Source organism: Atheta coriaria, unplaced genomic scaffold, assembly GCF_025399875.1.
Source record: "Atheta coriaria isolate IRGN ID8LTWV9N9 unplaced genomic scaffold, Caltech_Dcor_3.1 hic_scaffold_9_pilon, whole genome shotgun sequence".
Taxonomy (NCBI): Eukaryota; Metazoa; Arthropoda; class Insecta; order Coleoptera; family Staphylinidae; genus Dalotia; species Dalotia coriaria.
Genome location: NW_027045451.1, coordinates 4,360,797 through 4,382,194, shown reverse-complemented (window position 1 = coordinate 4,382,194; position 21,398 = coordinate 4,360,797). Strand labels below are relative to the sequence as shown.

The following is a 21,398-nucleotide window of genomic DNA, read 5'->3' as shown; positions in this document are numbered from 1 at the left end:
GAAACACAAAAATTGCTTATTAAATAGATCATTTATTTTAAAGTTGATTTTAAGCAGATATTTATCAGATTAATACAAAATAACTCAAATTACATGAAACACATTAATCTATGGAGGATTCGGTGTACCTGGAGAGCCAACCACATCAATAATCTCTGCGGTTGTAGTCTTAACACCATCTACATCGCGATCGACAGCTGCTGGACCACTCGGCATCAATTGAGCAGGAATAGTTAAGGTTTTTCCTGGTGCAAGTGCCTCATACTGATGTCTCAAAGACTGCAGTTCAAACTCACATGTGGTCAGAGCTGCCTTTAACTCCATTACGAGCACCATATCACTGCGTAATTCGTTGAAACTCTGACAAATTTCTTCTGTAGGAGTTGGGTTTAATTCTATAAAGAAACAAAACAATCAGAACAATTCATGATTTGAATTATAAATAACTTGCCCATTCCCATATCCTGCAACATTTGTTCTAGTCCCTTGGCTTTCTTCTGACCGACATTCGCTGGAAGCTTCATGCGTTGCGAACGTAGAGAAACACCACTGTTTTTGTAATCCGGAAACTTAATGCCGGTGCCTTCCGCTGCTTGTAAAATTTGCTACAACAAAAAGTGTCCTGCATTAAACAAAATATCAATGCAAACTCATAAAACGTGGAACGTGTTCTTACTTTTGTAATTACTGTAGTGTCCACCTTGGACGGACGCGATGGATTCGAGATTTTCTTCTTCGGAAGCTTCTTGTCTGTTTTGCGCGGTGTTTCACTCTGACTGTCAGCTTGACTAATCAACTTCTGCAAATCTTGGGTCTTACGTTCGCGTTCCTTCTTACGAGCTTCGATTTTCTTGAGTTCACCAACTAGCATTTGCTCCTCCTCCATCTGACAACGCAAAAAAAAGTTATACATAATCCAGATATGAATACAAATATTATACCTGTTCAGTTGTCCTCTCATATAATTTCTTAAGTTGTTCCTTCCTTCGTTTTTCATGGTCTGCATCATATGTGTACACTTTTTTACCATGTAACTAAAAACATACATCAAAGATATATCATTTTAAAGTGAAATGACTATTAATCAGTCTCACCTTAGATAAAACCCCAGCAATCTTATAATATCGATCCTTGATATCTTCAACAGACCTTTTACCAAACTTTTCAGTGTCATACCTGTCTGCCATAATCACAAAACGCAAATCGAATCGTTTTGCTAAATCAATGAGGTGATCAGTTTCATCTCTGCTCCAATTTTCACTAGATAGGTGTTCATTGTATTCCACATCAGTATACTCTGATATTTCAACTTTCTACAATTACAATATATTCATATACCTCCAAATATATATTACTGAACTCATACTTTATTAAATTTGGCAAAAGGATATCCTGTAACTTCATCAGCTGGCCTTCTCCAATGATAAAACTCTGCATTGTCAGTTCTTCCAGGGTTAGTAAATGGCATCCACTTCCATTTACGTGGTTTTCTCATGCCCAATTTGATTTTGGTCTGTTTATAACCATTAGCTAAAGTATTTAATCAATTTAGAATCATATATAGAATATTAAGTATAATATACAAGGAATATTTTAATTACATTAAGTAAATATTTAAAAATAAACAAATATTACTTGTATCTGATGGAAATAGTGGTGGAACATCCTTGTTATCATTGTATAGCAGAGCAAACACTTCCCTATGCATTCCTTCAGGCCGTCGAGGTATTTTTTGCACATTTTGAGGACGTTTTTTCAATTTGTCAGATCCTATAATTGATTCTCGCGTCACTTCTTGAGCAGAAGGCTGCTCCAGGTCCATAATATCGCGCACATCAGCCATGGCTATTTATTCTTTATAACTATAAATCTGCAATAGGTATAATCATTTATTATAACACAAAAATATGTTAATTTTCGTATAAACATACAATTAAAATTATTTATTCCACTTCCGAAATCTGGAGAGTGATTCTTAAATCCAACAAATAACCTCACTCAGTGGATGTAAATAAAAGCGAAACCAAACTAAACTTGCGCGAATAGGCAACATCACAACATGAATGGTTGCCAACCGTACATACTGACTATGTCAGAAATGTACAATCCCCTAAATTTAAATCACACTGCGCCCTAAATCTCACCTTGACGGTGGCCAAGTCAAATTACTTGCATAGGTTACTCGGCTATTTCGACTTGTCATTCTTTGTGGGCAAATAATTACGTGTATCAATAGCATTTTTAATAAATTTCATTCATTATTGCCACCAATTGTCTCGTGATTTACTTCAACTCGTTAAAATGGAGTGGTATCAAGGAGGTATCGCCGAGGCTGTGACAGAATCCCGCAAGAATGGATCAATCTTTGTTGTATACATAGAAGGTGATTTTGCAGCAATCTTTCAAATACGAAAATAAATCACATTTTATAATTGATTTTCAGGCAAAGATGACCAAAGCAAGCAAGTGACTGCGACGATTAACGCACCACAAGTTGCAAAAATGTTAAACAGCTCTAATTTTGTTGCAATACTTGTTGAAAAGGATAGTGTCACACATCAGCAATTTTCTGAGATTTGTAAGTCACATTATCACCCTGACAGTACTCTAATTAAATTTTATAGCATAAAATTTGCAGTAATAATGTAAATCTTTGTATATTTTTTATTTGTCAGATAAACAAACAACAGCACCATCAATTTACTTCATTGGCAAGACAGGCGCACCTCTAGAGATTATCACAGATGCATCACTAACACCAAAAGATATGGCTAAGAAAATAAATCAGATTCTTGTTAAGAATGGTGGGCAACCAATGGTCCCAATGGAGCTTGATGATGAAGAGAAGAAAGAAACTTCATCATTCACTCCAGCACCAACACCTGCACCTGCACAAGAACAACCACCAAATGAACCCCTACAAGTAGCACCTTCAACATCAGACAACCAGATCTCAATAGAAGAGAAACTTCGACTCGCTCAAGAATTGATCGCTAAGAAACGTCAAGAAAAGCAAGAAGAAGAAAAAGAAAAGGAGCGCAACAAAGAAATTGAGCGTCGCCAGTTAGGCAAAGATGTCCAGAAAATGAAGCGCTGGCAGCAAGATCAAGACATCAAGAACCTAATGGATGAACGTCAGAAGGAACGCCGCGAAGATCAAGAAGCTCGCGAACGCGTCCGCCGTCAAATCGAAGAAGACAAGCGAGAAAAAGCAGCCCGTATGAATAACACCCAACCACAAGCGACTCCCAAGGAAGCACCCAGAATGCCTGTCCGCGCAGTAAACAGTGATACAGCACGACTGCAGTTCCGCCTTCCCGACGGTTCACAAATCACACACGATTTCAAAAGCTCCGCTTGTCTGCAGGAAGTGATCGATTATTTGCAATTACATGAAAACCAGCGCGATTTTATTTTGTCGACCACATTCCCCAAGCGTGAGTTTACCGTCAACGACGCGAGTCAGAACTTGATGGACTTGCAATTGGTGCCTAATGCGGCAGTGCTTGTACTGCCAAGCGTAAGACGCACTACTGTCGCGAATAGTAATTCATCAGGTGGACTCTCTGGCATGTTCTGGTATGTTCTTGCGCCGATTTTAAACTTTTTGGAATACTTGAAGAGTTTTGTTTGGGGCGCGGCTCCAAGACCACCGACGACGAATGAGAACAAGCGACCGAACACAGATACGGATCCACCTGCTGCAGGAAGGTAGGTAAAAGGAGAATTTAAATAATTCCCTGGATGAAATAATTTGTTTTGTTTTTTAGTTCGAAGAAACGATATTCTGGAGAGACAACTGTAAAGAAGCAGGGGAATATCCATCGACTACATGAGCATGATAGCGACGAAGATAACAACACGTGGAATGGCAACTCGACGCAGCAAATGTAGATTAATTATATTGATTGAATTATGGCTTTGAATTTATAAATTATGAATATATTCGAGACTTATAGAGGGAATTATGTGAAATTTTAATAAATCAATAATCACGATTTACTGATTTTCTTTTAAATTTTGACCTGGAATTATCACTACCACTCTGCTATTGTTAAATTTATTGGGTTTATTCCATTCATCTAAGGTTGCAAAACAATAAATGAATTTTCAATGTTTTTGATTAACTGAGTGCCAATATGTGGCGTGTTTTCAATATAAAATAGCAATAAATTACCAAATTTACGTCAGAGAATCGTAAACATATGGAAAACATCCTTGCAATGCCCAAAATTTACATTTAACTAAAAAATATGTTAACATTTTCCTGCGAAACTAATCCATTATTAATTTTTATATCTTATTTACATTTTGTAATCAGCTTGTTATTTGATATGAATTCTTGAATTGTTGTTTTACAATGTAAATTTTTAAATGTTAATTCTCAAACTGTAGACTGTGTAATACTATATAAATAGTTGGAACTAGCGCAGGATAACTAAGTTGACATCAACATGAAGTTCTTCAAAGTTGCTATTTTGTTGTGTGCGGTCGTTGCGGTTAAAGGTAAATATTTAAAAATAAATTATTAGGTAGAAAAATTAACTTACCTTTACTTTAGCTCGCGCTCGCCGTGATATCAGTGAAGAAGATGATGACTTTTCTGATGAACCCGGCAGGATCGTAGGAGGATCCTTCGTTGATATCTCGCAAGTCCCATACCAGGCTGTCCTTCTGATTAATTCCCGTGTTGGTTGCGGTGGCAGTATCATCGCCGACCGTTGGATCCTCACCGCCGCCCATTGCGTACCCGGAGTATCTGCCTCTCAAGTGCGAGTTCGCGTAGGTTCATCCAACGCCTACAGCGGTGGCCAAGAACTGCAGGCTGTTGCCATTTTCTACACCAACAAATACAACTCCCGCACAACTGACTACGATGTTGCGCTGATCCAAGTGAACAATGTTATCACCGCCGGCAGAAGGATTAACTTAGCTACCAGCGAACCTGGTGCAGGAACCGTCGTAAGGGTCAGTGGTTGGGGCGCCCAGAATTCCGGTGGTTCCACCACTACTTCCTTGAAAGCCGTAGATGTCTCCATGGTATCTAGGAGTTCTTGCCAACGCAGTTACGGAGCTAGTGCCATCACTCCTAGGATGATCTGCGCTGCTAGAACTAACAGTGACTCTTGCCAGGGTGATTCCGGTGGTCCTTTGGCTATGGGCAACACTTTGGTGGGCATCGTCTCCTGGGGACGTGGATGCGCCCTTGCTGGTTATCCCGGAGTATACACTAATGTGGCCAATTCTGAAATCAGACAATATATTAGACAAATCGCCAATGTTTAAAGTTTGATAAAAAGGGAAAAGGATATTATAAACTATTGCAAGCATATATTTTGACTATAATTTACCCTTTACCATTTTTTAATTAAGTAAATAGAAGTAAATCCTCACTTCTAAAAGTGCTTAGATCATTATTCCACAAATTAGCAATCTAAAAAGCATAAAACTACATTTTAATGCATAACTTTAAGCCTAAATAAATCCCTTAATCCATTTATAACTAATCTAAAATGTTCTAATACCAAAACTATTTTAACAATAATAATCCATACTTTGTAAAATTAAAATAATTGCATGTCCTTTGTTTCGTATCAGTCTAATCCGAAATTATGACGCGAATAGAACAAGTCCGCAAAAAATCAGATGAACATTTGGATGAATAATTAATTTCGTATCGCGGATTAGGTAGATAAACGATATAAGGGGTTCGCAGGAATGCGAGAAACGGTTTAATGATTTGGATCAGTTTTTAATTTGAACCTAATCATCAACAGTTCAAGTGCGCCAAGTAATTAAATACACTCAGGCTAATAATAGTGCGGAATGGCTTAATAATGATCGATTAAGTGTGATTTATCGCGCGGATTAAAATGCTATCGATCATTTTAAGTGACAGTGGGACTTGTGTACGTTTTTCTGATTTTTATTCATGAATACAAAAAAATATGCTTATAATCCATAAGCATATAATTTCTGTTCAGGTAGCAAAAAAAAGTAATCACTCTGAAGAAACTTGCCAAGAAGACATTCCAACATCTTGGCAGGAATTAAACGTATATAATATTCTGCTCGCAGCGTGCGTCCTGCGATTGGTGGCAAGAGTGTCGTTAGTTTTAATGGGCGCGCTAATGAAACAATCCGGCGTGGCAATTATGAGAAATGACACATTCCGCCGGCGGACGGCTGTCCCGAGACGCTCGTTCGCCTGAAGGCGGCATACTTCGGGTGGGCGGTCGTCCTGGCATGCCTTATATCTCCTTCTGTCCTTCCGGTGGCGGCGTGTGTGACACTCGCGCGCTTCGCCGCGATGCAAACGACGGCGCTGCCACAAGAGCTAAATTAAACCCACGCCACCCACCACCGGTGCGCGGAACGATATCTACTTTATTATATTTCACCTCGGCGAAAACGCCCGTCGCCGCCCCCACGGTCGAGCAATTTAATCTGCATAACATTAAAACGCGCCGCGCTGGCTCAAAAAGCACGAAACGAGCCTAAATTAAGTCATTTCCAGACGCTCCCGCGAGATGATTAATGTCTACATCAAGATCTTGAGTTTGGTCTTAATTTCCAGCTCAACTAACACGCCGAAAATTTAATGTAAAATAAAATAAAAGTATAGAACTCCAGAGTTTTATGCTTTTCGTTGTGATTTTTTCAATAAAACGCCATTTTGATACTAGCATTGTTTTTGTTTTCTGTTTTGTGGATTTGGCGTTTCCAGTGATGGCCTCGTTTCGATGCGAGTCGCGTCTCGAGGGGATGAAGCTCACCGCGCGCCGCCAGACTATGATTACCGTTAAACCACAATGTTAATTGCCGCCATAACGCCGATGCCGAAGCGCGCCGCCTCGATATGAATACAGACTACACATAATTAGAAGCACTCGCACCCCCCGCATGCTTACCCCTCGGAAACTAATTGTATTTTAGCGTTTCACAAATAGAAGATGCAGTTGAAGACATGAATACTCAACATTCAACATCTTCTACATTCCAAGTAAAAACTAAAACTAATAAAACACTTGGTGATATTTTTAGTTGTTTTATCGATGAGTGATTGAGTGTCGAGCGACGATTTGCAAAAAACGCACAGACTAATAGGCAATCTCGTCCTCGAGAACGCTTTAACTGCCATTTGGATGCCTTTTAGGCGCATTGGGGCTGGCGTCTGGTGCGTGCGCGAAAAATCATTAATCCCATTTAATCTAAGCCAATTGCGAGGGCGTTAACAATGGCGCGCCGCGCGTTTGGCATCGGGGAATGGCGTCGTAAAAAGTGCTGATTGTTCATTTAAGTTTAATTAGCAGGCGGTGAAATTATCTTTTATGCCTCCCCGGAGTGCCCAACTTTCCTCCTTCGAAACACGCTCGAGCAGCCCCAAAATGAAACCGACGAAGAACAACGCCCAAAGCAGGACAACTGAACAAAATGAGTTCTAGATTCGTCTGAAAATATCCCGTAAGTTTATATTTGTAGAATTTTTTTCTATGTGAAAGTCACGAGATTTACAGGAATAGATTTTTTCTAGTTTTTGATAGTTTTTACGGACGAAAGTTGCTGTCTGAGCGGAATTACCCCGCAGATTAAAACGGCAAACGATGTGGGGTGAGCTGGAGGCGGCTGTGGGGGTGGTGAGTCTCGACGGCCATTAGCGCTACACACCGCCCGAACGGCGCAATTAGCCGAGGACGGAACAAAAGCGTGTCCCCGCGCGTTTTTTTCTTTTCATCGTTTTTTTTCCGAAGCGCGCACATTCTTTTTGCTCGTCTTTCGTTTATTTCGTTACATTAATCACTATGGTCGCGCGCGAGCCACGCGAAATAAAGAAATACCAAACAATCGCCATTCGCATTTCCAATTTGCCATCAATTGCAAAACATTAAACTTAAAATAAAATTATTCCGCTTAAAATCAAAACAAAATCAAAAGCACACATAATAAAAACTATAAAATTTCAATTTCACTTTTTGATGGCATAATATAATATTGTCGGAATGTCGGAAGATTTTATTCGGGTTGTTTTTTGCCTCCGCTCGCCTTTGGGGTGAAGCGCGAGAGTGCGCCCCCGACGATCATTTATCTCCCGGCCCGTCGGCCAGAGTCGAGTCAGGGGGTGGCGTTGCCGCCGACGCCGTCATCCCCACTTCGGCGGCCACGCTCACTCTCACCAACACACACATTTATACATCCATACACTCATACGGCTACAAACCGGCGCACTACACTTTTAATTAACAGAGCTAAATCGTTTAATGTGTCCCCAGACATTACTTTAATCTGGTGCTAATTATAACATCCCTTCCAACGGTCGAGCCACGTTCGCCCCACTCGCTTCTTCTCGCACCCTTCGAGCTCCTCCGACTGCTCGAGAATTTCGCAATTCACAATTCGTTAATTTGCATTTACATTTTATCCTCGAGCAGCAACAAAGCTCAGTTAATAATTTTTTCAACCAACACTTTTTAAAAATGGGTTATAAAAATGATTTATTTTTTAGAAACAGAAATTAATTAATTTTTTTTTTATCAAATATCAAAATAAATATAGATTAGGACTGTAAGCTGCGATGGCCCGTTGTTTGTCACGTATCGCCTGCACTAATGACAGTTAATTTCGCTTAATCAATTTAATTAAGCGCGAACTCGACTTATGGCCAAATGAAGGCCCATAAATAAACATGAAAAAAAAAAGCATAGCCGGATTGCGTACCTATGCGTTCACCATGCGCGCGAACATACGTTCGATATAATATTTGTAAAGTGAGATTATTAAGTCGCTAATACCTACTTGTTAATATGTGTTAATACGCACAGCAATACCGGGCAAACAGACGCGCAAAACGCAAAATGAACTCATTCCCAAACTCAGCTCCGAAAGCACTGTGAGGTGAATAAAAATATACACACACGCCGCGTTTGGTAGGTGCCCATATGCAAATAGAGGTAACATGAGAGTGCGTGAGGGAGAAATGAAAATCAATTTCTAATATCAATAAACAAGACTCGTGTTCGCAAACAATTAGGTTACACATGTCACAAATTGTGTAAATCCGAAATCTTATCACAGCATTATTTCCATGCTAATATTGAATTTTGTTTATTAAAACAAGCTGTTACGGTATTACACGAATATAGAGAGAGTATCACTTTATGGTACTACCATAAATTAAGGGTGAGTATCAGTTTATGGTACTACCATAAAATACCATAAACTACATTTTTTAAAACGAAGCAATTTTTTAGACAAACCAATAAAAAGATAGTGAAATATTTAACTATCCCATAACTCCATATTTATAAGACTAATTTAAAACAAAAATATTATTTTTGGATGGATCCTGTAACCCATCATTAAATGTTTAGAAATATTTATCTTCCAAAGCACCTTAAAACAAATTTTGAACGTTTTTATTTATTCTATTATAAGAACTTTAACTTGAACTTTTGTCAATATATAGGTATCTATATGTGGCCCTAAAAGGTTCTGATGTGGCATATGAGTGTTTGAATGTGAAGACGGTGAAGATGGAAAAATAAAAAGGAAGTAGATATCTACACCTGTTAGGAGTGTGTTAGGCGTGGGCAAACAAAAAGCACGGGCCCTTGAGCACGTTCGCTTCTGCATTTAGCGTCGCGATGCGCGCGGGCGACAATAAAACGAACGCGCCGCGCGAAGAACGCACAACAATGTTAAGTCAAACGAGACATAAACGAGACTTTAAACTAACAACACTATTAATGCGTTAAGCACTAGACGATGGTAAGTGCTTATTAGGCAAGTAAGAAGTAGTAGATACCTTGGTACTAGTACCTACCTATCTGTGCATATTGATTGTTGATGATTGGAGGAATTAGCTGAAGAAGCTGATAAAATTTTATGTCAATAAAAATATTAAATAACAAAATATTTGAATTGTTTTACTTAAATTAGAATTCTAACGTCAAAAATACTGTAACTAAATTGTTAAACAAGTAAAAAGTTAATTTCTTCATCAACCAACAATCGAAACACACATAAACACTGCAAAAACGACACGTTTTAATCCGGTAACTTTAAATTGTCGCCATTTGTCATCAATTTGTTAGCATTCCGAATGAGTATTCCAACATGTCGAATGTCGAAAATTGTCCCACTCAATTACTCGTTGTGCGCGTTTTTCGCCATTAGCCGTGATCGACGATCGCTTTCCACCGGCCCTCCAGCACCGGGCTGCTGCAAAACAAAATTAAACTTTTCGCCAGCGTATCGATGATGACCGGATGGAAAAACCACGCGCGCCGACGAGGGCTAATTGCACGCCGTGTGCAAAAAAACAATCGAGCTGCTAATTGAAAATAACGAATTACAACCGATCGGCTGACATTTGCCCATTTGCGCACGCACACTCAAACAATCGCAGCAGAGAGGAAACCGATAACAGCGGGAGAAAAAAGGGTGCGAATGCAATAAATCGCATGAAAATAAAGTGCGCACGATTTTTACTACGGGCGCAAATTGCAGCCGAGGGCAATTAAACGGAATTAATCGAGTTTAAACAAAAAAACTCAATAATACAAATCACATGACAATAAATAAATTTAGAAAAAGCTGCAATGCGACAAATTACGAATTGAAAAAATTCTGGAAGCAAAATAAGAAAATACTTAAATATGTAACAAATTCGGAAATATCATTGAATCAACCGGAAAGATTACGTTATCCATTTCTATTGTTATGTTTTCTAAAGTAAAACAATATCACAATGACAAATTTTGATAATTAAATAAAAAATATTATCAAACTTAGTGAAAATATATAGGTATTTAATTTAAATAGTAATTTAATCGATTGTAATTTTGTAATCAACATGCTGATGAGAACGCGTTAATTTAAATTCGCACCGAGCGCGAAAATTCAAATTAATGCGCGAATGATGAAAACGAACAACAGCGATAATATTAATGACGTTCGATGATCACCGCCAAATCAGTCCATTATTAGGCTTGCATTGTCGAGCTAATTAAAAACACTATATCCGTCGCGCCATTCTGCCATCGGCATGTTTACGATATGAAAACAAACGCGCATTAATGCAAATCCCAAATTAATACTTATACAAAGTGTTAACATTTTGAAAACTACAAAAACAATAAAACTAAACATAATTTTCTTAATTATAAAAAATATTTAACTTTTTGTAGTTTTTTAAAGAAAAAATAAACAAAAAATGATGAAAAAATGATTTAATACTTATTGAAACAGCCAATATAACTGACATATCATCATCGTTGGTAAACGACGATCAATTAAAATAATTTTAATGTGACAGATGGGGCGGGCGACTGGCGGAGGCAACGCCGAATTGTCAACAATCGATCATATGCTACTGTGTGCACACGGCAGCAATCGGCCAGTGCGCAAACACTCCACACAGCGAAAAGCATTCGCAAAATCAACGCAACAACGCGCCATCGGGTCGCGATCATGGATAAAGTGCATTTTAATGCAACTTATTCGCTTTTAATACACACACGCACATTATCTACACTCCATAAATGCGTTAGACACTCATAATATATAGGTAACTAATTAAACAAGCAGTCAATCAACTGTTATCTAATATTCCAACCTACCTACCAACATTTTAAGTCAATAAACTAAATCCGTTTTAATAAGTACGATGAATTATTTAATTTATAAATAAATAATTGCACACAATTGTGCTCACACTCGAGGTTGAACGATGACAAACACACGACACGATTTTTTTTCGATTAATTTGATCGATTTCGATCTAATTCCCACTGCAAACACAACATACAACTTAATTACATCCTAATGGTTGTAATCAGCACTTGACTCGAGACGGATTTACAATCGAGTCGAGTTCACATCGACTTTAAATCCAATTAAATAAAAATCAAACAGTTTTTGTCACGTATGCACCAAGATTTTTTCGCACGCAGTAAAGAAATAGGTTAGGTTAAGTTGACGTAGATACATTAAAGTTAGGTTATAGGTGTATGTGTGGTTGCGTGCGTGAACACATGTCGCGTCATTATCGCGATTGTTTGCAATTCATTACCTCGGACGCAAAGCGGCTAATTAACAAACTAATTTGTTGACTGGCGTCCCCCGGCAGCCCGCGCCGTCAAGATGTTGGGCCCGCGCACTTACGCGCGCGCGATCCGATCGGAAATCGATGGATATTTGCCTCTGTCAACAGATTAACTCATCATTAAGCGCAGTCTGCAAGAGCCGAGCGCAGTGCGCACTAATGGATTGCAAACACACTCGACTGTCGCGGTGAATAACTCACCAGTCACGCGGCGACGTCTTTGGAGACTTTTGTGGAATGCTCGCTTCGCGGAAAAGTTGAAAAAACGCCGAACGTCACTTAACTAATGACTCATTATTATTTCAATAATTTTAAGTAAAAAAAAACTTTTATTTTATTTGATTTAAAAAGTTACTGGGTAAAAAGTGTCAAAAAATAAAAATTTAAATTTTAAATTTTGTCAAACTTTTAAAAAATTAAATTTTTGACATTTTGACAGAATCCTTATCAAAACCACCCCCGTGTTGTCTTTGATTTTCCATATGTTGTATATGCACCCATAAAAAAAGTTTAAAATTTACAAAAAAAAACCTCTGAAGGTGTTTATAGCGCAGATCTGCCCGTGTTCTTCTCCACCCTCACGCCGAGGGTGCACGACCCCCCTCTCGCAGCTTTCCGGAGGCGGAGCCGCACCGAAAGTTTCCCGCCAATCCGGAAAGCGCGGGCCGCGAATGTGCGCTTTCGCGTCCGCAACTCCGCACCTCGTCGAGTGCGCACGCCGCGCGCCCCCCGCGTAATGTACACCGTGTCTAATGTCGCTGTAATGTCAGATATTATTAGGATAATACTTTTCGAATCGTTTAGTCCATCGACGCCTCTCGCGTCGGCCGTTCCATACAATCGACCGACACTTTATCATAAACCATCCAGGCACAAACATATTAAATCTTAAACAAACGTGTTCAAATAGTGTTTTTGTGTAGGAAAAGTGATGAAAAGTGCCGTCAAAGTTGAGAGTATGAACTACGACGAGATACCGTTGAATATGGACACCAAACTGCAGGTGCAAGAGAAGAAAGGCTCTTTTTGTATAGACGCTTTACTTCGGAGAGATAGAGATGAACGAGATAGAGCACCAAGTCCAGTGGACACCACGTCGAGGAGTGTATCACCCACGTCGTCGACGAGAAGCCGCAGCCCGCCAATTTCACCCGGAAGTGAAGAAATTCCACCGTCGCATTTTGTACCACGGCCAGGATTGCTCGGACACGTGTATCCTAGCAATGGTGGGTTCTATGGGTATCCAGCACACCAGCAACCACCGCACCATCCTCAGCAGAGCTCGGCGTTTCACAGTCTCGAAAACGGAATGAAGATGCAATTTCAGAATCACAGCTATAACCAACTCCAGCAGATGCATATTGAGTTTCTTGCAACGCGTATGTGGCCCATGGGCAGGTTACCAGATCTTGCAGGTAAGAAACATTACAAAATTCAATTTATTTTTATTTTTTGATAAAACTAGTTTTTGAATTGTGATTTAAGTCTATAGTTTCCGGTTTGCTTCGTATGCAAATTTCTTGTTGTTGCGCGCACAAAAACGTAGTTAATCAAGGAGCGTTTTCGCGTGGCATGAATTTTCATGCGGCCCGGTGAAAAAAAGACACCATTTCGCGCACACAACACTCGTCATGTCGCCGAGGGCCCGCGCGCTCCAGCTCGTAATCCGTTTAGGACTTCGTTAAGGCAATAAAAAACCATCCGAACAAAACATTGACAACACATTGCGAACAGATCCGCACGAAAGGGATCTCCCAAATCGAGTTAGCTAATTGCAGGCAGCGGGAGCAACAGCAGCAAGAACCGTGAGGGGGGTGGGTTCACGTTTTGCGGATGAGCAAACGCGGAGACAAAGACAGCATTGTGCGCGCAAACAGGAGAAATACAATCGGCGAAATTCGCTGTTATCACGCAATCAACAAACGTGATAACATTCCTTCATCCACTCATCCCCTGTTTTTATTTTAAGGGTTGAAATATTATTTTGTAGAAAATAATAAAACAGACAACTAAGATTTACGGTTAGTTTAGCATTGTAACTAAAGATAAGATGAATTATGTGTGTGGGTGTTTGTAAAGGTAGTGGATGAGTAGATGTAAGATGGTGAAATGGCGTGAGACGTCGAGATGGCAGGTTGAGAGCGACCTAATGTAGTGCTGATCATGTTAGAATGTGTTTACAGGGCCAATTTACAATCGTCGAGTTTTACCTCGCCGAGGCCCAGCGCGTTCTCCTTCGATTCCAGGCATTATGCGCTAGTCGAGACGCGTCCACCCTCCACGGCCCACAGTTAAGGGTTGGGGGTGGCTCGTCAAGCCGGAGCTCGGCGCTTCTGTTTGTCTTTGCAATCAGCCGCTCGCTTCGCGATCTATCCTCGACGTGGATACCGACATTTTGCGTGACAAATCTGCATATTAACGATTTCACCACTTCCTCCATATCCGGAGATTTAAAATTTTCGAAATTTCAACGCGCAAAATACAAAATAGGAAAAATAACGCACACGATTAATGTGCAATTCGATTATTGCCGGAGTTAAACTTTGCGCACGTAAAAAACTCGGATAGAAGTCTCAGAGTGCGCTCGCTAATGCCCGCCATTTATAAGCATCGAGCGTGCACATAACCTCCATATATCAGAAGGCAATCGGCGTGCGGCGCCGGCTCTGGAGGGCTTTAAAACATTCCGATGATCGTTTTCCCGGGGCGTGATTTACGGCGCACCGGATGGCGGATACCAATCCGGGATACTCAACCTGCACCATCCCAGCACCCCTACAACCCCGACACGGTCTTTTTAAACGCTCATCCCTTACTTCTTACTCGTTAGACCTTCTGCCATCCGAGGCACGGAAACGGAAACTTTTCATATTTATCTTTTACGATTTTAATCCGATCTTTTGTTCAACTTGTGCTGGCTGGGGCGGAAAAGTTTCTTCGCAACAGATTACTTCTGCGTTTGTAGGCGCCGAGGAAAGCCGACAATTAAACCGATAATTTATGGGCGATTGCTGGGTCTCGTTTTGGGGTGCCCGATGGCGCAAATCACGAGTGCGGTCAGAGAGGGTGCGTACACCCACACATGATTTAGACAAATTCGTATCAATTCGTTGATGCACGCGCGCCGGACACGCGTCGACACTTCTAATTGATTCGCGCCCATTATGTTTATCGAACGCAATTAGGCTCGATTTAAGCTCTAACACTATTCATTCAGTCACGCAATGCATTAAATTTTATCACTTCAGTCTTTATGCCAATAATTCCATTCGTTTTTGTACAATTCCCTTGCGGAATTAGCGTTAAAAGCTTGAAAAATAAATTTTCAAAGATGTCTTTTTACTTTTACTTAAACGACTGTTGTTTTTGTTGTCTGTCGTTTTCTGTTTAATTTTTTCGCTCGTCTGTTTTCGCCTCGTTGAATGTAATCCATTTAGAAGATGTGCTCTCCCCCTGTTATCACCACTCTTATTTTCGATGCCAATTGGATTGGATTATTGCGAGCTAACTAGCTGCACCAACAGCGCTAATGCTCATGTGCGCCAACAGTTTGCAATAAACAGTCGGCCGGCAATAAGTATAATTGCATTACGCATTTTTCCCAGTCGCCACGCCGAGAACACAAACGTTTTGCGTTGGTTTTAAGGGGGCGAAAAGCACCCAAGCCAAAAATCAAGCGTCAGAAAGCAACCCCTAACCGCGCGGAACGAAATGGAATGATAATCGTATCTAATAATATTATTGCTTACAAAATAACACAAAGAATAAAACCTGAAGATAATTTTACGCACTATAGGTAGGTATTTATTATGTCAGTGTAGATATACGAGTAGTTTGTTGATAAATTAATTTTTAGTGAAGTTTGAACAAAATGCATCAAATTTATCACACTCGCCGCTGACAGAAATCCGCGCGTTAAATGCGTGTTATGACCCGCGATGAGTAATAATTACACATCGGCTTAATATCGCGCTGACTGGTGGGTAAATAAAGCGCGATTTCGCCCTCGGCGCGCAGCGTCCACAATGGAAACATGGAAACATTCGCCAACATGCTAACTTGCTAACACCAAGAGTGACAGCTCCAACTTTGCTCTTTGGATGTCGCGCGCGCTGACACCCTTGCCAGTCGGGCGTTAAATTTTATGGGGCGAGCGCGGGTTTGTTTATATTAGGAGCTATTTAGACAAATAGACCTGGCGGACCCGTCTAACGAGAGGGGCCGACTCAGTCGAGAGTGTAACACGTCGATTTAAGGGATGCAATGCGATTATAGCAGGTTGCCATCTGGCATGATTTTTATTGTCTCCCAAACGCAGTAAATATGCTCGCTTAAAGCGATTCCGTAAGGTGCAACATGCAAAATGCGGCGGGTCACGAGGGGTTGCGATAGAAAATAGAAAATCGTGACATTTGGGCGGAATTATTTGTGGTCGCAATAAACGATCATGACATTTGGAATATGCTATTAGCTTACTAATGGCACCCAAATAAAACAGATCATCATTGAAATTGAAACTAAAAAAAAACGCAAGTTAAAAATTCGTTATCAACCTGCAAAGATAGATTAACAAAATGTAACAAATAATTCCTAAAATTAGGTAGGTAATTACTGACGCACTTCAATTTAAATCCCAAAGCAAATATCCCATCGAATTCAATCAGCGATGATAGTCCACATTCACACGTACAAATTAATTATCTCGAATGTGCGATTATTTAATAAACGCGTTGATTAAATTCGCCATATGCACAAAAACCACCCTTGGAATCATGATCAATTGCCTAATATACCTACCTACAAAAATAGAAAATTTGCTGAAATGATAATTTGCATGAAATATGAACGTAAAATCCGTTTTATTATTGCATTTCCGAGATTAACGCTGAAATTTTTCGCGTTCACAAAACTCGTCGAGAAACAAGCCCGCTCGCTCGCTGCGAGATAATCCAATTACGGCTCATCAAGAGAGAGCCGGGGCGCTTTTCGTCGCGAGCGCGCACACGCTCGGATGAGCTGCAATTTGCATTTAATTATCACATATAATTCGCATTAGAACAAGCCGGAGAAGCGGAAGGCGCGCTGCGCATCGCCCCGGCGACGACGACAACGAAACGGAAACGTTTTCGTTTTCATCCAATTTGAAACAATCGCAAACACGCGCGCGCGCTGCGCGTCAAGTTTCGCCGTCGAGCGTGAAACGTCGCTAATGGAATCGGGCGTCGCGTCGTTTGCGACAGCGACACGAAAATTTGAATACCTGATTCGTGCGATGTTGCATTAATCAGGCTATAATATCATCATCGGCAATCAAGGACTACCAGCGCAAAAAACCTGTGATAAAAAAGCATTGATGGAGAATTTAATTGGTTTATCTTTAGCAAATTATTTTTTTTTCATAAAAATTTTACTCAAATTATTTCTTTAATTAATGATTAATAAAGAAAAATATTAAATTTAACACTTGTTAAATACATTTTATGTTATAGCTCACTTTAAAAAGTTATTCCAAGTTGTTATTGACTTTTAATTAAATACCAAAAGTGTTTGGAGTGTTTAAAGAGCTGGTAATGCTTCGTCCCGGTTGATTTGCGTCCCGCCGGCAGTTATAAACTAGTCATCGCCGCACAAAGCGCGCGCGGGCATTCATTCCGAATCGCTCGAAGCGTTTGCGGAGAGCGCAAAGTGCGCATTTGTCGGCATCTCATTCATTACCGCGCCGCCGCCGCCAACCATGTGTGCGTATTTGTACACATCGCTCGTGCTCACACTACACTCACATCGAGTAAATCTATGTATGTGTTGATGTGTGTGCGTAAAACGTTTTGGGCGAAAGGGGCGAAATTAGGGGTGTCGTTAAATGTATTAGGATATTAAATTATCATGACAATGGGGCAATCAACGATGAGGGGCAGAGAGAGAGGGGCACAGCGCCCCGCCGAGTGATAAATACGGCGCAAACATGCGGCCCCTCTTCGGCCACAGGTTTTCTACGCGCAATATGCCGCGGGTAACGCGAGCTGGTGACAAATTAGCACCACCATCAAATTCAATGACACAATAAGCTGCGAGGCGGTGCAACTACTTAAATACCCCCTCAACATATTCATAGTGTATGCCAACTATGAATAATTAAATAAATACAAGGGTAGTAGGCATTCAAAAAAGTGGTGCAATAAATAATAAAGTACTTACAAACACTTGAAGATAGACAATGGCAACAATGAATCAACCCTTTATTTTGATGTAGTTTGTTTTTAACGTTCACATCAGCACCGTGGACACCTGAAATCATAAAAATAAAATTTGTGATTATTTTGATTGAGATTTCAAACACGTTTGTCTGTTGATTGCAGGTTGTGGTCCAGCGCATCATGCGCTTATGGGAAAGACGCGTCGACCACGCACGGCGTTCACCTCACAGCAACTCCTCGAGTTAGAGAAACAATTTCGTCAGAACAAGTATTTATCTAGGCCGAAACGATTTGAAGTCGCCACGAATCTCATGTTAACCGAAACGCAAGTAAGTTTTTTTTATATTTTGACTAAAAATTTCATCTGAATATGTGATGATGCATAAATTACGATTTGTCAAGATTAAATCATAATTTAAAGCGCGTTTTTGCGGTGAAATGCACACCTATAGCAAAACATGGCCGTCGTTAGTGTTCCGGCGGTGCTGCCGCAAAGAAAATCTAGCTGCGCGTGACAAATAGACGCGTCACACGCGCGCAGTTACTCATCGCAATCCTAAAATATCACTCTCGGGCCCCGGAACGTCGGCGATGTTTGTTTGAAGTTCGGCTCAGAGTTCAGCTTCGGCTCAGCGCGCCCAAACTCGACCGCCCCCTTCAAACCCACCCTCGGAGCAATAACTTTTCGCGGCGGCAATATAGAAGAAGTTGCAATTCGTAAACTGCAAACATTTCTTTTTTTTTTTCTTAAAAAAACTGAAATTTAATTTAAAATCTTTTGTTTACAGGTAAAAATCTGGTTTCAAAATCGTCGCATGAAATGGAAACGCAGTAAGAAAGCGCAACAAGAGTCAAAGCAGGCGATGAAGGAGTCCAGCGGAGGTGGGGGCGGCGGAGATGCAGGGTTAAAGTCGAACGGCAGCTCGGCAGCGTCGACGTACAAGAATAGCGTCACGTCGCAATCGCAGCAGCCGCCACCGCCGCAGCAACAGCAGCAGCACGACGGCGTCGCGCCACTGCACTCGCCCACGCAGCAACATCCGCCGCCCCCAACAGCACTGCCGCATCAGTCCGAACAAAATGGTGCGCGCAAAATGCCGGACGGCGAGGCATTATACCGACCCTACGTTGTCTAAAGCCACCCACATCACAAAATGAATCTCAAATTATTGCCATGCAATGTGTAGGTACGACTAAATAAAACTGTAATTATGTAATTAACACACAGAAGACATAAAGTTATAGCTATATATAATTTTTAATATCAATTGTACGTAAGTAGCATCACGTTTTGTATCGTTTCGTTTTAGAAATGTTCGAAATTTTAGTGTTTAGAGCAAGCAAATTAATTAAACATGGAAAAAAACAATATACGTAAGCTTTAAATGTTTCAGTTTGACGATTTCAGTTCGTGTGTTTGTGCCAAAACGTAAACGATTGTAAATAATTTCAAGTTCCTATTATAAGTAATATGTATGTGTTGATAATGATAAGATGCGCGAACGCGGAAAAATGTAAAAATTATCATGATAAACCAAGTCTCAGAATATAATAAATAAATAAATAAATTATTAATATTAAATATTGACTTTAACATATGCAACCCAATATGTTCCTTCTTTTATGTGCTAGCACGCATGCGCACAGCACGTTTGATACTACATTTAGTGCTAAATTATTTATGTAATCGAGCGTAATGCGGCCACTAGCATAAAAATAAAGTAATCGTTAAAGCTCAGTGCACGGCGCAAACGATCGGAAAACGAGCCGCGGAAAGCGTATAAACGCTAAATCGACGTCGACGTGCAGAAAGCAAGCGAACGTTTGCAGCGGTGAAGAAAATACGCTTTTGCATTTATCGTGCGAGGAACGTCCGGGAAATGGCCAACTGGCCTGGGGAAGCGTTTTGAATGATTTGCGTTTTATGACTTTTATGTGTTTCTACTTGTATGTCGCTTACCGGCATTGAGGCGAACCTGCCGCTCGTAAAACTCGTAAAAATGAGACCGAAAGACGTAAATGGCCGAGTGAAAATCATCCGCAATTGTAATGCGAGCATGAGTGTAATTTATTCCTGCCGATTTTGTTGCATTGCGGCACAAAAAGAAACAAATTTAGTAAAAAACAAAAAACAAAAAAAATCATAAGTAATTTATCTACTTAAATCTTTTCACACTAAAAATGTAAACATGCAAAAGCACTCGTCAAACACTCTCTTTAACTTCATCTTTAGCTTCCCCTATCGTTACCAATTTTCTCCATACGCCCGCACGACCCTCTTACAAATCCTCAAAAAAACCTCAAAACCCGTCTAAAATCACCATCACCCGGCCTTTTGTGATACGTATGTGTGCTCCTGCGGTTTCTCGCGTGACGAGTTGTCGACTCACCCCTCACCCCAAAGGGTGGCGTCTGATTATGCAACGCTACGTCGTTTGCGCTGCGAATGAATTGTATGTATTACAAGCCCATATCGGCGACTGCGACGGCGGCGGCGGCGGGCAGGCGAGTTGAGCGCAATTTGCTAAAAGGTTTTGTCTAAAGTGGAGTTCGCGCTTAACTTAACAACTGATTCGCTATCATGTTTATATGTATGAGGGCAGGGCGGCGTGCTCCCGCCGCCGCGAGAGCAAACGCGAGCAAGTAGCATCTCTGCAGCAGAAGTAATGTCAGTGACAAGGAGCGAGCGAGGCAACGAACGCCGAAGAGGTCACAATTCCTTCTTTTTAGAGACATACAGTGTGGGAAAAACTCATTTTTGTCATATTATATGTTCCAAAGTAACAAAAATACATTTTGCCAATATTTTTAGTAAAAAACTTTAAAATATCAAAATAAAAATAATTTTTGTTTTAAAACAATTACAATGGTTTTAAAGGTTCTTGCGTTTTCTTAAATTTTATTTTATTTTTTGTTTCGAATGGTACGTGACTCGCCGATTGGCGAACAGATCGCGATACTGATTATACTCAACGGTACAAATCTATCGCCCGTATTGGGGGAATGGAGAGCAAAAGACGCGGAGATATCGATAGCAATAAATTATGACTTTCCCGACCAAAAATTACGAAGATTGGAAGCAATCGAAAAGTTTTCCGCCA

General features: G+C 40.5%; 4 protein-coding genes across 5 annotated transcripts; 3 read left to right on the top strand and 1 right to left on the bottom strand.

Annotated features, from left to right (window-relative positions):
* Positions 1–12: 12 nt before the first annotated feature.
* LOC135798749 (DNA methyltransferase 1-associated protein 1-like) lies at positions 13–2,074 on the bottom strand. The gene is made up of 8 exons (XM_065311691.1): positions 1,932–2,074; positions 1,636–1,870; positions 1,367–1,530; positions 1,095–1,313; positions 942–1,034; positions 677–886; positions 452–605; positions 13–395 (listed from the first exon to the last, which is right to left on the bottom strand). The coding sequence occupies exons 2-8, from the start codon at positions 1,841–1,843 to the stop codon at positions 109–111; spliced, it is 1,335 nt and encodes a 444-aa protein (XP_065167763.1). The 5' UTR covers positions 1,844–1,870; positions 1,932–2,074; the 3' UTR covers positions 13–108.
* A 73-nt stretch (positions 2,075–2,147) lies between these two features.
* Positions 2,148–3,998, top strand: LOC135798748 (UBX domain-containing protein 4-like). 2 transcript variants are annotated; one of them, XM_065311689.1, is made up of 4 exons: positions 2,148–2,383; positions 2,444–2,578; positions 2,676–3,715; positions 3,771–3,998. In XM_065311689.1, the coding sequence occupies exons 1-3, from the start codon at positions 2,302–2,304 to the stop codon at positions 3,713–3,715; spliced, it is 1,257 nt and encodes a 418-aa protein (XP_065167761.1). In that variant the 5' UTR covers positions 2,148–2,301; the 3' UTR covers positions 3,771–3,998. The 2 variants fall into 2 exon arrangements, with proteins under 2 accessions (XP_065167761.1, XP_065167760.1); XM_065311688.1 differs by having other exon boundaries at positions 2,150–2,383; positions 2,676–3,711.
* Positions 3,999–4,364: 366 nt separating this feature from the next.
* On the top strand, positions 4,365–5,332 carry LOC135798502 (trypsin alpha-3-like). The gene is made up of 2 exons (XM_065311359.1): positions 4,365–4,506; positions 4,562–5,332. Exons 1-2 carry the CDS (start codon positions 4,455–4,457, stop codon positions 5,284–5,286), a joined length of 777 nt encoding a protein of 258 aa, XP_065167431.1. The 5' UTR covers positions 4,365–4,454; the 3' UTR covers positions 5,287–5,332.
* A 7,564-nt stretch (positions 5,333–12,896) lies between these two features.
* On the top strand, positions 12,897–19,879 carry LOC135798686 (homeobox protein Hox-B4-like). Its single transcript, XM_065311596.1, has 3 exons — positions 12,897–13,518; positions 18,460–18,626; positions 19,086–19,879. The coding sequence occupies exons 1-3, from the start codon at positions 13,035–13,037 to the stop codon at positions 19,431–19,433; spliced, it is 999 nt and encodes a 332-aa protein (XP_065167668.1). The 5' UTR covers positions 12,897–13,034; the 3' UTR covers positions 19,434–19,879.
* Positions 19,880–21,398: the final 1,519 nt, after the last annotated feature.

Coding starts and splice junctions, on each gene's coding strand:
- LOC135798749 (XM_065311691.1), bottom strand. CDS start 1,843: ATGGCTGATGTGCGCGATATTATGGACCTGGAGCAGCCTTCTGCTCAA. Junction 1,035..1,094: donor TTGCTGGGGTTTTATCTAAG/GTGAGACTGATT, acceptor GTATGTTTTTAG/TTACATGGTAAAAAAGTGTA. Junction 396..451: donor GTTGCAGGATATGGGAATGG/GCAAGTTATTTA, acceptor GTTTCTTTATAG/AATTAAACCCAACTCCTACA.
- LOC135798748 (XM_065311688.1), top strand. CDS start 2,302: ATGGAGTGGTATCAAGGAGGTATCGCCGAGGCTGTGACAGAATCCCGC. Junction 2,384..2,443: donor CTTTGTTGTATACATAGAAG/GTGATTTTGCAG, acceptor ATTGATTTTCAG/GCAAAGATGACCAAAGCAAG. Junction 2,579..2,675: donor TCAGCAATTTTCTGAGATTT/GTAAGTCACATT, acceptor TTTATTTGTCAG/ATAAACAAACAACAGCACCA.
- LOC135798502 (XM_065311359.1), top strand. CDS start 4,455: ATGAAGTTCTTCAAAGTTGCTATTTTGTTGTGTGCGGTCGTTGCGGTT. Junction 4,507..4,561: donor TGCGGTCGTTGCGGTTAAAG/GTAAATATTTAA, acceptor CCTTTACTTTAG/CTCGCGCTCGCCGTGATATC.
- LOC135798686 (XM_065311596.1), top strand. CDS start 13,035: ATGAAAAGTGCCGTCAAAGTTGAGAGTATGAACTACGACGAGATACCG. Junction 13,519..18,459: donor CAGGTTACCAGATCTTGCAG/GTAAGAAACATT, acceptor TGTTGATTGCAG/GTTGTGGTCCAGCGCATCAT. Junction 18,627..19,085: donor TCATGTTAACCGAAACGCAA/GTAAGTTTTTTT, acceptor TTTTGTTTACAG/GTAAAAATCTGGTTTCAAAA.